This window comes from Hemicordylus capensis, chromosome 6 (assembly GCF_027244095.1).
Source record: "Hemicordylus capensis ecotype Gifberg chromosome 6, rHemCap1.1.pri, whole genome shotgun sequence".
Classification (NCBI taxonomy): domain Eukaryota; kingdom Metazoa; phylum Chordata; class Lepidosauria; order Squamata; family Cordylidae; genus Hemicordylus; species Hemicordylus capensis.
The window spans coordinates 130,746,936-130,762,848 of record NC_069662.1 but is presented as its reverse complement, the minus strand read 5'-3'; the positions used below and the strand labels follow the sequence as shown (position 1 = coordinate 130,762,848).

The 15,913-nt window shown below is 42.9% G+C and overlaps 1 protein-coding gene across 22 annotated transcripts in view; it reads left to right on the top strand.

Moving 5' to 3' along the window:
• PPP1R9A (protein phosphatase 1 regulatory subunit 9A) overlaps positions 1-15,913 on the top strand; it is a 266,633-nt gene that overhangs the window by 177,357 nt on the left and 73,363 nt on the right. For 14 of the 22 annotated variants that reach the window (XM_053266026.1, XM_053266021.1, XM_053266022.1 and 11 more), the window contains 5 exons: positions 545-680; positions 2,248-2,316; positions 8,824-8,892; positions 9,680-9,835; positions 14,770-14,823. In XM_053266026.1, the coding sequence (XP_053122001.1) occupies positions 545-680; positions 2,248-2,316; positions 8,824-8,892; positions 9,680-9,835; positions 14,770-14,823 (484 nt within the window). The remainder of the gene's footprint in view (positions 1-544; positions 681-2,247; positions 2,317-8,823; positions 8,893-9,679; positions 9,836-14,769; positions 14,824-15,913) is intronic. The other 8 variants (XM_053266039.1, XM_053266037.1, XM_053266042.1 and 5 more) reach the window with 3 other exon arrangements.

The window sequence follows — 15,913 nt, the reverse complement described above, 5'->3', positions numbered from 1 at the left end:
CAGGAAACTCTGTATGGAAGGGGATCCTCTTCTGGGGATACGGAGCTCCTTGCATGTCCCATTGGATCCATTCCAGAGTGTCATCCACTCTGTCTATCTTAATAGTTTTCCTCCACTGATTGGTGACATCCCACCACAGTTGTCTGAGTTCAAGGGCTTTATAGACACATCTCCTGCACATAACTCTTGGCTCCTTGGTTCTGCAAATTTTGCTTATTTCTAAATATGCATAGGTGTTGTGTCATAATTCTGCAACATGTAGGAATTTCAAGAGTAGTAAAAGAGAGTTTTTAAAAACCTGCTTTTGTGATTCTAATTTAACTTGTGTGCGGTGCAATACATTGTACATTCTAAATGCACTTATAGTGAGTGAGTGAGTAGGTGAAACATTTGGGTGTATGCTACACAGTCCTAAACTTGTTTACTCAGAAGTTGGACCCTCTGATTCAAAGAGAACTTACTTCTATGTAAGCGAGCATAGAATTGCAGCCTTCGTATCCAATGAAGTCTGAAAATGACATGTGTTCCCTGATGTTCTCCTCAGGTTTATAATTGGCAGAGAAAAGCCAGGGCAAGTAAGCGAAGTGGCTCAGCTGATTAGCCAGACCCTAGAGCAGGAACGTCGCCAGAGAGAGCTCTTGGAACAGCATTATGCACAATACGATGCGGATGATGATGAGGTAACATGTTTGTTCCTTCTGCTATAACTTAATGAAGTTTCCTTTTCTTTGCCTACTTGCATTTCATTCTCTTTCTGCTGTTTTTTCCTAATAACAGTTGGATACAGTTCCTTTTGTGCATGAAAAGTCCTCCACCCTGCACGACCATGATCATAGTCATGCTATGCGCACACAAAATCCCCTCTTTTTAAATATGTAAAATTGCTATTACTAAAGGTGGAACTTTTGGGATCGGGGGCTGCAAATTCTGCCCTCAAGCTGTACTAATAAATTGCATACTTCTCTTGATTATTCGGTTGGGTGGCATGATGTTTGGAGTTCCCAATGCATTATTGGGCTGTTCTCAGATTCAGGGGCAGTGGGGGGGAAGAGCCCCAATTTTTATGACTGTCAAGAGCAGATTCACACTTTTTTCCATGTGGTAAATTAATTGCAAGTTAATTATACTTCATCAGTTATACATGGTTAATATTCCTTGTGAATGCACCTCTGTTGAGAAAGTTGATATTTACTAGGTCAGGAAGTTGCTTAATTTTTCAAGCATTGCTAAATCTATTACACATTCACAATAAATATGCAGTGCATTAAATTGACGAGGTAAAACTATCTAATCATGGCTGTCCCATGTGGGGGAAAAATATTTTAAGGATTTCTATCCTGTCTCTTCACCAAGAGCATCCTTCAAGACTGCTTAGAATTCATGTTGAATAATACAAAAATACACATTCAAACGAGCTAAAAAAACAACTTTAAATTATTGCTCAGTTAGCAAACAGGAACAAATCTACCTAACTTCCCACACAGCTGTGCACTTCCAATCCCCTAGCACATCTCTTCTGAGTGACAACAGAGAGCCCTGCCAATTTACCTCTGTGTTTGAAGAAATTGGCGGTGCGCCATAGCAAAGAACTGGTTGTAATGCTGTAAGGCATGAAGGACAGTGCAAAGGAAAATAATGCAGTTGGAAGATGCTGTAGTTGTGTGGAATCATGCGAATAAATTCTCATGCTACTTCTTTTTTCTTCAGTGGCACATATGAAAGAGACGTTCCCAGCTGATTGGGTCTGTTGATGTGCTCTTGATTCCAGTAAAACTAGTTATAAATCAGTATGTTTAGGATGACTAAGTGTGACCTTCTTCCATATTCAAAGCTCAGACTAAATATTTTTAGTTAGCCTTAAATCTTATTTATATGCTATCTTTTCATCCTTTGGGATCCACAGGGCAGCTTAATAAAAACAGAAGGATAATAAAGCAACTACGACATAAGAACAGCAGTAGACACGAAACACAAGGCAAGCAGATAGGGCATAGCAACAATTAGGTTTCTCTAGTCCAATATGCCCTCTGAAACAGCAGACCTGCCACCTCAACCTCGATTCATGACAGAGCCAAACGAGCCCTTACTGTGAAACCTCAGTTTCATACCACAGATCATTAAGGTTGTTATTTCTGTGCTGGAAGCACAGGGTTGAATATAACCAGGCTCAGCAGAACACATACGATTTATTGACTGTAATATTACTGCATCAAATTCTTGTTTAATGTTTGTTGTCAACTGTTTTAGAGTACTGAGAGAGGATCTCTTGGAACCTTAGGCAACGACAATAAAAATAACAACTGTTACCTTAAAAAGGTTTGTGAAGAAAATAACGTCGCTTCCTATGCTATACTAATATTTCAATATGTGGCTTATTAATTCAGTATAAATTTTAAATAGCTGATATTGCTTCAGTCGCTCCTTCTTTGACTTGCAATTAAATAAACAGATGACCCACCCCCTTTCTGAGATTTGTTCTCCTGGGTTTGACTGAGATGAATTGGATTATGGCTGGAGTTACCTAAATGTCTCTAATTGCAAAGATGAGAGATTAAGAACATAAGAACAGCCCTGCTGGATCAGGCCCAAGGCCCATCTAGTCCAGCATCCCGTTTCGCACAGTGGCCCACCAGATGCCGCTGGAAGCCACAGGCAGGAGTTGAGGGCACGCCCTCTCTCCTGCTGTTACTCCCCCGCAACTGGTACCCAGAGGCACCCTGCCCCCAAGGCTGGAGGTGGCCTAGAGCCCTCCGACTAGTAGCCGTCAATAGACCTCTCCTCCATGAAATTATCCAAACCCCTCTTAAAGCCATCCAGGTTGTTGGCTGTTACCACATCTTTGAGTGTTGTATAGTAGTTAGTGTTCTGGACTAGGACCAGGGAGACCCAAGCTCAAATCTCCATTCAGCCATGAAACTCTCTGGGTGATTCTTGGCCAGTCACTTATCTCTCAGTGTAACCAGCCTTACGGGGTTGTTGTGAGGATAAACACAACCATGTGCACTAGGGATGTGCTCGAAGCATTTCGGCGCCTCTATTTCAAGGTGCCGAAATGCCTTGATCTGACCCAGCTGAATTGTTTTGGTGGGGGTGAGCATGTCACTTTAACAGGAGGAAGGCAGGTCTTACCTGCTCCTCCGTTGCTCCTCCGTCGCCCCAGCACGGCACTGTTTGTATTAAGCATTGGGAAGGAAATGGCATCTGAGTATGGGTGGGCGCCATCTTGAGAGGTCAGCATCAGCATGCTGACACTCAAGATGGCATCTGCACATGCTCAGATGCCATTTCCTTCCTGACACTGTCCACAGATTGCTGGGAACAGGAAACTTCCTGTTCCCAAGCAAGACGCAGTCGGGCAGCGTGCCTTTTCCAAACAGAGAGCCCGGCTGCTTCATACAAACAGTAATGTGCTGGAGCAGTGGAGGAACAACAGAGGGGCAGGTAAGACCTACCTTCTTCCTGTTAAAGTGACCATTCTCTGTTCTCCGGATGTGCATGAAACGCTTCCTGCATATCCCTAATGTGTAATCTGGGTTCCTCAGAGGAAGAGCAGGATATAAACGTAACAATTAATTAGTTGTCTCCCCCATATGTTTGTCTTGAATTGTTTAGTAAAAAGTGTCATAATTGTGACATGAATGACATGACATAATTGTGTTCAGTGGGTGACATTCAGACTTGTGCGTGCTGAAAAATGTTTTATGTCCACAATGGGGGAGGGGCGATTTTCCTCAAATGTTCCTTTCCCTCAGGAGCCAACTGCGCCTCCTGAAAATATGCCCCTGAGGGTTGCAGGACCCTCACAGACATATTTTTGAATATCACTGTGGGCTGCGGAGGGAAGAGGAGATGGGCATGTCTGCCGTTTAGTTTCCCTGCCCCTACAGGTAGCACCTTTTGTTTATTTATTATTTTATTTATCAAATTTGTACACTGCCCCAAACTTTCGTCTCTGGTCGGTTAACAATAGAGTAGACTATAAATTATCTGCTCCAGCTATAAATTGGAGTAGAGGAATACTGGTATCGTATCACATTTTTCTTTTACTTCCTGTTGCTTGAAAGAATCAGTGGCAGCCATGTAGCTTCCTAACATCTCTCTAGATCCTTATTGGAAACTTGAATGTATGGTGCTGCCTCCTACTGAGTCATACCATTGGTCCGTGTAGGTCAGTATTGATTAAACTGACTGGCAGCCGCTATCCAGGCTTTCAGACAGGGGTTTCCCCCAACTCTACCTGCAGATTCCAGAGATTTGAACCTGGGAGTTTCTGCGTGCAAAGTATCTCCTCTACAGCCACTGAGCTGCAGCCCCTCCCCAAACCTTAGACAATGGGGTACTCCACTGTAACTATGTACTTCTGTGCTGTGCTTTTCTGAACCCAGGAGAGCTTGTTGATGCTCAACTGTAAGTATCCAGCACTAACACATTAAGCAAACTTCAGAACTAATTTTCCTACTAATTTCTATAGGGATTTAACAGGATAGTCTGTTAAACAGAATACATGAGGTCTGATGGATTTACTCCTGTAAAAATAAAGCAGCTGCAAAAGCAACTTGAAAATGTGAAGGGATGAGGTGTTTTCTGATTAATTCTGCAAAACTGCCCCTTGTGTTTTTTAAAACACGTGTCATAAATATTAGACCCTGCGTATTAAAGCTCTTTACCATTATATTGATTAAAATGCTAGTTAAAAAATGGTTCGTACAACACATATGAATATCATACTTTGCTATTCTTATGTTCCTTTGGTTCCTGTTTATTAATATTCTGTTTCCTAGTATTATGCAATGATTTGGACATCAGTCTCTTATTTTTAGTGTTTCATACTCAGCAGTTGTTATCTGTGGTGGTTCAAAACAGTGACTCATCTTTTTGCTAGCTGCTTTTTGGATTAGTATCCTTTCCTTTTTGGCATTAGAGATTAAAAAATTTAAAAAACAAAAATAAGCACCCTCCATACATGGAAACACAACCTGAGTTCTAAGCATGAAGGTTGCATCATTTCTGTCAAAATTTAAGCAGGATTATATCTATTTGCTTCATGTTAGGCTAGAGACCCTGGCTGAATGAATAAATGAAATGGACAATAGAATGTGGAGATGATGGCTGATTAATGTTGATTAATGGAGTTTATGAAAAACAGAAGCAAGCTTCTCACTGTTCCCAGTTAAGCTGTGTAGCACAGAACAAGTAATGCAGGAGTTGTCATTGGAAAAGGCAGGTGCCTTTCCTTCTGGACATCCACTGTATCCATCAGTTTCCAGCACTGAAAACTAGATGCCAGCCATGCAGAGTGTACAGACTCTTGCTGTAGCAGCAGCCCATGCAATGATGCATGCACTGTTCTTGGCCAGCGCTTCCAAATGTGGGTCTGTGCACTTGTGAGCTATGACAGCCCACCACAGCCATGCTGCAAGTGAGGGTGGCCATCATTGGACCCAGTTTGAGTAGAGCAGGTGCAGCCATGTTAGACCCGCTTGGAGATTTCTAGTGCTTTGCAGTGGTTGATGACATTAATTCTTGGCTGCACAGGCCTCTATGTAGGTACAGCATGACTGGGCCTGTACCTTGCAGACTGGGCCTGCCGTTACCATCCATCCCCTTACTTGTCACCCATTAGTGCCAGCTGGTAGGTGGATGAGCCTTACTCACTCAGTGGCAATGCAGACCATTGCTGGGTTTCACAAGAAACCCTTCAGCCCTGTGGATAACAGTAGCTTATTAATTCAAACAGTCTGCAGTAGTAAGTATTTTATTTGTTGTTGTTGTTTTAATGATATTCTACCCTTCAGTGAAAAACATTTCCAGGACAGCTTACTACATTGAAATCTGAAACAGCAACCCATTATAAAACAAGAAAAATAGACAAAGAACAAAGAATGAAACAGCAAGATAAAAACTGCAACAATTAAAATACTTTCTGTCACGGTTTTAAAAGCCTGGGAGAATAATAAGATCTTCACCTGATGCTGATATGACATCAAAGTAGGCATCAGGTGAGCCTCCCTAAGGAGAGAGTTCTGTAACTGGGGTAACACAGAAAGCCCCCTCAGTCACCACACACCTTGCCTTAAATGGCTGGGGCACCTGGAGAAGGGCCTCTGAAGATTCCCTAAGTGACCATGCAGCCGGTAGCAGCCTGTGCAGGCAGGGCAGTAAACAAGCCGTCAGTGTGACTCCTTCCTGGTCTCTCTTAGCCTTGGCCACCTCACTATTCCTTGTCTGGCCCACTGCCATGTTAACGCCTGGTTATTTGCCCAGTTGGGGAACTGGGTAACCAAACAGCCCACGCACCAAGGGTTAATGCAGTTATGAAGCAGAACCCCTACTAATTGAGCAAAGATGCACCTTTTAAAGTTGTGATTCTTTAAGATTTAGCCTGGGGAGAGCAACTGGCCCTATCCAGCCCCAGCACAGCATCCCTCCCATGGCTGTTGCTGGTGTCTGCCTTATGTTTCTTTCTAGATTGTGAGCCCTTTGAGGACAGGGAGCCATCTTATTTATGTATTTTTATTTTCTATGTAAACCGCTTTGAGAATTTTGTTGAAGAGCAGTATATAAATATTTGTAGTAGTTAGTAATAGTAGTAGTAGTAGAAGAAGAAGAAGAAGAAGAAGAAGAAGAAGAAGAAGAAGAAGAACAGCAACAACAACATGATGGGCAGGGAGAGGTGTGCAGGAATGAGCCACACTGCGGCTTGTTTGCCATTCCCCGTCCTGCCTGTACAAGCTACTATCTCAGGCTGGCTGGCTCATACCTGGTGCATGAACCTTCCCTCTTACTCAGTGGCAATGTAGGCCTCTGCTACATTTCACAGTAGTCCCACAATAAATTATGAATAATGTGTGGTATAGCCAATAGCATGTTGGGCTTTGACCAGTAAGACCTGGATTCAGATCCATACTCAGGTACCAAGCATGGATTGTCCCCTTTACTAAGCAGGATCTGACCTGGTTTGCATTTGACTGGGAGACTACATGTGAGCAGTGTAAGATATTCCCCTTAGGGGATGGAGCTGCTCTGGGAAGAGCATCGCATGCTTACATGCAGAAGGTTCCAAGCTTCCTCCCTGGCATTTCCAAGATAGGGCTGAGAGAGACTTCTGCCTGCAACCTTGGAGAAGCCACTGCCAGTCTGTGTAGACCATACTGAGCTAGATGGACCAATGGTCTGACTCAGTATATGGCAGCTTCCTATGTTTCTATTTACTGAGTGGCCTTGCAAAGTAAATGTCATACAGTTCTAGTTCACACATTTCTCTCTTAATGAAATACCACATGTACAGGAGCCTCCCTCTGCCTGTAGCATAGCAATCCCAGGTTCCTATAGGCATCCATGGCTAAAGAACCTCCTTCCAATCATGGCCATGCCCCCAATAAGAAGAGGATAGCCTTCACTGCCTGCTTACCATTGCTTATCAGTGCTTCTCTTTTTTCTTGCCAGAGATGAACAGCAAAGAACACTATTGCCCCATATGTTTTCCTTCCTTGTTCTCCTTGACAGTGATTGCTTTTCTTGATTTAACTTCAGGCAAGAGCAGTCAGGGTTTGTGTTGGAACAAGGAAGGCAAACAAAGCTGTGATTTCCTCCTCCTCTTCTGCAAGAAAAAAGACACATGCTGTTTCTCCGGCAGGAAAAAAAAGGCTCTCTCCTTACCGGGAATCGACTTTGGGACAAGGCAAGGATTGAAGGAAAGGTTTCCAGCCATGGCTACCAACAATGCCTGCTGGCCACTACAGGTGCAAGGAGTTTCTGTACTTGTTTGCCTATCATTAAGAGAGATGTACTAGTCCTCTGCCGAATGGGATGGTTGTAAAGATAAATTGGGCAAAGCTATATATGCCTCTGAGCTTCTTCAAGGGAAAAGGAAAGACAAGACACAAATGTGACAAATATCAGTTTCAGTTTGTGACACCTGATGGAGCTGCTTGGAACGGAGCTGTTATGGATAAGCTGCTTGGAATGGTGTGGCCTACCACCTGTTCTCTTGACCCTTGTCCAACATGGCTTATACTATCTGGCTGGGGGTTGTTGTAGAGGGCCTGGTAGATATTATAAATGCTTCTCTGAGGAAGGGCAGCATGCCTTCCCGTCTTAGGGAGACAATCATTGGACCTCTTCTGAAGAAGCCTGCATTGGATCCCTCAGAATTAAGTAAATAGAGGCCTCTCTCCAACCTTCCATAGTTGGGCAAGATAATCGAGAGGGTGGTGACCTCCCAGCTCCAGGAAGTCTTGGAGGAAACTGATTATCTAGAGCCATTTCAAACTGGTTTTCGGGTGGGCTGTGGGGTGGAGACTGCCTTGGTCAGCCTGTTGACCTGGGGGCGGGGTGGGTGGAGTCTGCCTTAGTCGGCCTTGATCTCCAATGGGGAATGGACAAACTGCACTCTTGGTCCTTTTGGATCTCTCTGCGGCTTTTAATATTATCGACCACAGTACTCTTCTGGACCATCTGAGAGGGTTGGGAGTGGGAGGCACAGCTTTGCAGTGGTTCCAATCCTACCTCTCCGGCAGATTCCAGATGGTGTCACTTGCAGACTGTTCTTCAAAATGTGAACTTTTATATGGTGTCCTCCAAGGCTCCATACTGTCTCCAGTGCTTTTTAACATCTACATGAAACCGCTGGGAGAGAACATGAGGAGATTTGGTGCAGGGTATTATCAGTATGCTGATGGCACGCAAATCTATTTCTCCTTGTTAGAGTCATCAGGAGAAGGCATAACCTCCCTAAATGCCTGCATGTAGGCAGTGATGGGCTGGATGAGGGATAGCAAACTGAGACTGAACCCAAATAAGATGGTGGTACTTTTTGTGTAGGGTCGGAGCTCAGGAAACTGTTTTGATCTGCCAGTTCTGGATGGGGTCACACTTCTCCAGAACGAACAGGTACGCAATCTGGGAGTGCTTCTGGATCCAAACCTCTCCCTGGTGTCCCAGGTTGAAGCAGTGGCCAGAAGTGCTTTTTATTTGCTTCAGCTGATACACCAGCTGCATCCATTTCCTGAGATAAATGACCTCAGAACAATGGTACATCTGCTGGCAACCTCCAGACTGTACTACTGCAGTGCATGTGGGCCTGCTTTTGTACATATTTCGGAATGCAGCTGCCAGGTTGGTCTCTTGGGTCATTTCAAAGAGACCATATTACTCCTGTATTAAAAGAACTACACTGGTTACCAATTGGTTTCTGGATAAAATACCAGGTGTTGGTTATAATCTATAAAGCCCAAAAGAGCTTAGGCCCTGGGTATTTAAGAGAATGTCTTATTCACTGTGAGCTATTGCCCACTGAGATCATGTGGGGAGGTTCATCTGCAGTTGCTACCAGGTTGTCCTTTCTGTTATCATCTTTCTACTCTGGAATACATTCCCTCCTGAAACAAGATCCTACTTTGAGTCATTTTATTTATCATTTCTGCTGCAGTAGTCTTCTCTATCAGAATTCTCTCAGAATTCTTTGGAACCTTTAGGGCTTAGAACTGGCATCTACTAATCATACTTCTTAAAATATTCTCTCTTTTGTTTCCTGCCTCTGCTGTCTTTTCATGCTTACTCATCTTGCTTGCCATACAAAATTGTTTTTTGGTTTTGGTTTTAACCCTTTATGTAGTAACACTGTACCTGACACTCACAAAAGAGAATGTTAGAAGTGCTTTAATTCTGTGCTTCTAAGACAGGGGAATATGCTACAGATGAAGATGAGGATGACATGGGCCCCATCCTTCCAGGAGGTGATATGGCCATTGAAGTGTTTGAGCTGCCTGAAAACGATGACATGTTTTCCCCAACAGAACTGGACACCAGCAAACTGGCTCACAAATTCAAAGAGGTAAGTTGGAAAGCTTTGAATGGGTACTCAGAGGGTATCAGCTCACATCATCATATTCTTCACTGATCTGGCTTCCTCTCTCTGAAGTAATCTAATTGTTTCCCATTGACTTGTATAATCAATATATGCAAATAGCTTAAGCACTCCAGCTTCTGTTAGGTGAGATACATTTCTGCCAATTCTTTTTAACATCTATTGCTATAGTAGTAACACAGTTGTTTTGACAGTTGTCTATAAATAATCCTTATTCCTAAAAACCACTTATTAAGCAGGCCACATTTAGCTCAGCAGAACTACTCAGGAGTAATTGGTATGAGCAGCCAAAAGATTAGTTATAAATCTGATGCATTTACAAGTATTAATTTCATCCTATCTTCCCTTTTCAGTTAAAACATAACATTACTGGATTATCCCCATCTATTAAGGTTACCATGAACCGCAAGACTTCTGTATAGTTTAATTACCTGTGTATTTAATTTCAGATTTTAAATTTGGATTATACATTAGTCTTTCTCTCACCCCCTTTTCTTTTTGTGTCCCCTAATCTAAATCACAAAATTGCGCGCGCGCACACACACACACACTCTGAATATTGCAGTATGGTATGTCTGATAGTATTTCCATTGACTGGATAAACAAGCATGTGACCAGTTAGGGCCAATGGTTTCAGATTCTGAAATAGGTCAGGACGGTGAGGTGCTGTTGGTTCCTCTGTGATGTCATACTGACAACAGTTTGCAGACATACCTAATACCTTAGCAGCTGCTACAACTTCACACAAATCAGATTTCCAACATGACATCACTTTCATGTATGCAACAGTTCACTGTCAACTGTGACAAGTGCATACCTGTCTGTTTTGCTATATGTACACAAATTTTGAAAAATAGATGCATGTACACACATCCCACATGAAAACATGGCTGGGTGGGTGGGCAGGAAGGCAGACTCCTATCTATCTCCCTGCAGACAACCAAAGGGGACAAGTAAAGTTGCTGATCACTTGCCCACATGTGCTCCTGGGTGACACAGAAACATAGGAAGCTGCCATATACTGAGTCAGACCCTTGGTATGTCTAGCCCAGTATTATCTACCCAGACTGGCAGCGGCTTCTCCAAGGTTGCAGGCAGGAATCTCTCTCACCCGTATCTTGGAGATGCCAGAGAGGGAACGTGGAACCAAGATGCTCTTCCCAGAGCGGCTCCATCCCCTAAGGGGAATACCTTACAGTGCTCACACATCTAGTCTCCCATTCATATGCAACCAGGGCGGACCCTGGCAATTGGCAGTGTGTGGCCAGGAGAAGGGAAACGCATTCTGAGTCCTCCAAGGACTCAGAATGCAGCACCCACACAGTGGAGCAGCTACTTCAGATATAGCAGCCATTCTGCATGGCCACTCACTCATCTTGGCTTACCAGAAATTACGGTGGGCCAGAGAAGCCCAGTTACCCGTGAGCGATAGTTCACATGATCGCCTACTGAGGTAAAACAAATTACAGGTTCATTTAACCTCAGTAAAACCCTGGGTGCAAAAGGTGAGCTACCCACCACTGGAGAGCTGGGAGCCCTCTGCTCCCGGCACTCCAGATGACACGAGCTGCCCGGGGTAACCCATGTTGTGAGAACAACCCTAAAGTCCAGTTACCCAGTGTTCTCTACTTAGAAATGTTATCTGAGGAGGAGATTTGTTTTGTGCGAATTGCCCTGAGTCCCTGCATGTTCTTCCAAAAACTAGAGTAGTTTGGTATTTCATTGTTCCCATATTGACTATAGGGAATAGTTTTAGTTTCTAAATAAATAAAATACTAGTTTAATAGATACTAGTTTTTAAATAAATTGATTTTGGAGACTGAGACCCAAATCTTGAGAACCCAGCTGTTGCCTGCCAGGATGGAGGGAAACAGGCTGTTGAGAGGCTCATTATTATTGACTCTGGTAGTAACACCTTAGACAATTACTTGCTCCTTCTTTCTCCTGGAAGCTTAGGAACAGGGACCACCTCCGCTCAGACCTGGCTGCTTGATTTTCTAGGCTTCCCCTATTCTTTTCATGCTAGGAATCAGGTCAAGTAAGGCTAATCATTTAAAGTAGGGAAAGGGGCAGGTGAGGGAGAAGGAATAGGTACTTGTCCCAGCTGCTTACCTTTATGATCACTCTGATTGTTCCAGGATCCCTGCAGACCATGTTATATTCTTGCCTTCTAGTTGAGGAGGACTGAAAGCTACTGCTCTCTACTGATAAAAAGTGGTTCTAGAGCTGTTGGGCTCTTAGCCAACTGCCAGGCAATTGATTCCTTTCCCTTTCCCTTGGAAAAGCAAAGAAATTTTATGTAAACCTGTTTTGACCCTAAGCAACTGGAGTTATGTGATAGCAGCAGAAATACTTGGATGGCAGGCTGAATCCCAAACAAGACTGTCCTATGGGCAGGTCAAGCAGGGCGACTGCCTGGCCCCCGCTCTTGTTACTGCCATTAACATTAACTAGAAGGGGGCACTGCTTGATTTGCCCCAGCCCCTGCACTCCGCCTGGGAGTGATTCGCACATGGCTTCATGCTGCAGGGTAAATGTTGAGTGAAGCCACTTCGAAGTACACTCGCGGCATAGAGGGAAGCAGCCCCTCCCCTCTGCTCTTGGGTTTGCTTTTGAGGCAAGTTCACATGGTAGGCATCAATGTTTTCCTTCTAGCCAGTGGAGTGGGCGGGGGGGGGGGAGATTACTAAAGAGCTACATCTGCATTTGTAAAGAGAGTGTCCCTCTTATCATGCTAATGATTCTATGTCAGTGTCTCTCCCTATTTGCTACAGAATTTTCAGGAAAAGTAGCTTAAGACCAGCTTTTTAAAAACCTGGAAATACCCCGGGATAAACTAGAATTCTCTAAACAAAGCCCGATTTGTGTGTGGAGTGGGTCTTAAAGGGACTTCGGGGTAAGTTGGGCTGGTGTGTGAACGCACATACTCTCTCCCGAAGGAGATTTGGAGTAGAAGCCCTGTCTGTAAAGCCTCCTGGAGGACATCTCTGATTCTGAAAGGGTTCCTGGGGCATTACAATGCAGTCCTATGCATGTTTACTCAGATGTAAGTCTCATTGCGTGCAGTGAGGCTTGTTCTCAAGCAAAATATGTTTAGGATTGTAGCGCAAGTCAGCTTTTGGCAGTCTTTGGGTGCTATATTTTTACTTCAGTTGGGAATGTACAGAAACACACTTCTGTGTTGCAAAACAATTTTATCTTGTTCAAACAAAGCCTGTATAGTATTACAGGATGCATTTTTGCATATCACTTAGAGGGTCTTGTTTGAACTCCTCCATCAGTGGTTGCTGCTGAGCCATGTTGTGACCCAATTATCTGACTGAAACATCAGTATCTTCACTATTTATATTCATAACAGGATACCCTGTTTTAGTCACATAGAAGAAACTGATAAAACCATCTGTATCTGAGCAGATTGTAATTTGCTAAAAACTGTTTGATCTTTTGTTTGTTTGTTTTACATTATTTAGTGAACACTCTAAATACAGTTCTGTAGCCTGTAGAATTGTTTTTAAAAGGTAATTAGATGGGGCTAGAAGTTATTTGTGTGCTGCAGCCCAGTTCATAACTTCATTCACCATGGTGCTGCGAACAATTTTCTTGGGCGATTTGCTCTTAGGTGCTGAAGAAGAGGAAGCTGTGTGGTGAACAGGAATTTGAAAGTTGTGTGTGTGGTGCAAATTGCCAAATACAACACTCATAAATGGATCAGTACATGGTAGATTTCAGACAGCCACCACAATGCCATCCATGTGAACTAGGCCTTTGAGTCTCACGCTTCTGTGGCACGTTTGGTTTAGTGAAAAATAATGGGCTGAATGATACCAGTTGCAGGAAAAATGATTTTAAGTTATAACTTATTATGCTTGTGCTTTCTATATGCAGACAGGATATTTTTGTTGCAGAAATGTGGTTGAAGCCTATTTTCATCATTCAGAAAGATCATAGACAAACCTGTAGCCCTTATTAGCAAACAGGAAGGAGGGAGAGTAGTTTCCTCTATACTTGTGAAGTGAAGATCTTTTCCCTTTCTTCTAGTAACAGGGGCATGAGCACTGTTAAGGGGATCCCATGACAAGTTAGTCTCTCAATGTGGAAAGGATTACAGTATGTTCTGTGTACATTAATAGTGCAAAAACCAAATGGATATATGTATTGTGTAGACGGGAAACAGCATGCATGAGAAGATATGTACACAATATGGGCTGTGAGCCCCTTAAGATAGGGAGTGATTGCACATGGAGTGCGTGTGTATGCATGTGCACACAGGGAGGGGCCCAAGAATTCTTAAGGAAAATAGGTGCTAGTGCTGCGCCACAAATGCTCACACAATTGTGCAAGAGTTCAATAGCAGTTTGTGTGATTCTGCTTGTGCAAGAGGTGTCACAAGCCTTTGTGCAAGCAGAAGAGCATCTCTGGACTTCGTTAAAGGTAATGTGTTGTGGGTTGTAATGTGTGTGTGTGTGTTATCTTGTCCCTGCTACTAGAGCCTTTAATCTCCTGTCACTGTGGCCGGTGCCCTTTGTGACATGCCTGCTTAATCCATGCTTTGAGGCTTTCTAAGGATATTAGTGTGCACTGGGACATTCAAATCCAGGCTAGCTACTAGACTGAGTATGACTATTACCATTTCTTGCTCCTTCCAGACCTTTGGCTTGTCCAGGCAGGGTAGTTATCCTAATCTGATATTCTGAGAGGCTAGCCAGCAATACTTTCTTTAATTAACTTGCATAGACTGAGTCATTTTCCAAGCTAGATATTTTAATTTACAGTCTACTGCACTGCAGCACTCCTATGGGCCTTCTGCTGTATTCAGGTGGCAGCGTAGAAGTGTCTTACAAAAATATTGGAGCACGGGCACTCACAGCTCACTTGTTTGCTTTGTGATTTCCATTTTTCAGTTGCAGATCAAACATGCAGTTACAGAAGCTGAGATTCAGAAGCTGAAAACAAAGGTAAGGATTATTACTGGCTACTATATGGTGATGTTTTTATTTCAATCTGCTGTAGGCTGCATCCAAAGAAGGCAAAGAAAAGTAAGTTATTGAGAAAACATGATGAGGAAAAGCACTCAGTGCTTGTCTTGGTATAAATAGTTTAGCCAAGCCTCAGTTGGATCAGGAAGACTGCTATTACAAAAAAAAAAAATAGCTGCAGTTACATACTAATTTTTAACTCCCTTTCCACATATTTGAAAGGCAATAGCAAAGCATTTAGGAGAAATTGCTGCATGCTGTCTGAGTTCTGAGAAGCACAAGGTATTATTTTTCTTATTCCAATAATAAAGCAAGAGGCAGGTAACTCAAAATTGATTCTTAAAAATGCTGCTTGCTCTTTTATGAAATAAGATTTGTGTTTATTATATTAATCAGTCTCTCTCTGGCTCATAACCTCTGAGACGTCTTTTTGTCATATTTTGATAATGTAATGGTTGAAATAAAATCCTTTCAGTGCATATCCCTTGCCTGAACTAAGAGAGGTTTTGTGTGTGTGTGTGTGTGTGTGTGTGTGTATGTGTATATATATATATTAGTAGTGTTTTAAACTCAGCATGGAAAGCATAATGTTTATTCCCTCATTGATATTTGTGAAATTGGCCTGCAGAGATAAGTATAAAAGGAAATTCCAAAATAATTTATCTTTCCGTTATGACTTTTCCTTCTCCTTCATTTTAAAAACCCATAAATCTTACTTCTTGCCAGAGAAAGGTTTGATTCAGCAACAGAAATCCATGTGGATGGTACTCTACCAAAAATTTCATTACTTTTAGTGGTTGTTGCATTTGGCAACAACTATTCAGCAAATGGAAATCTTTGCTGTATTTTTTCACGTCTATATTTCCCACCTGGAATTTTAAAAGTAGTTTATCCTTTTGACCCTTTGAACTCAATGGAAGTTAAGCCTGTAATGCTCAGCATAGATGACCACCCCATTGGTTTCAGTAAAACTAAAATATATCCACCTTGTCTGACCAGTGATTGCTTTATAATAAGCCTGGTAACATATCAAGGCTGTGCACATTAGCAGCCCTACCTGGGTAGGGCA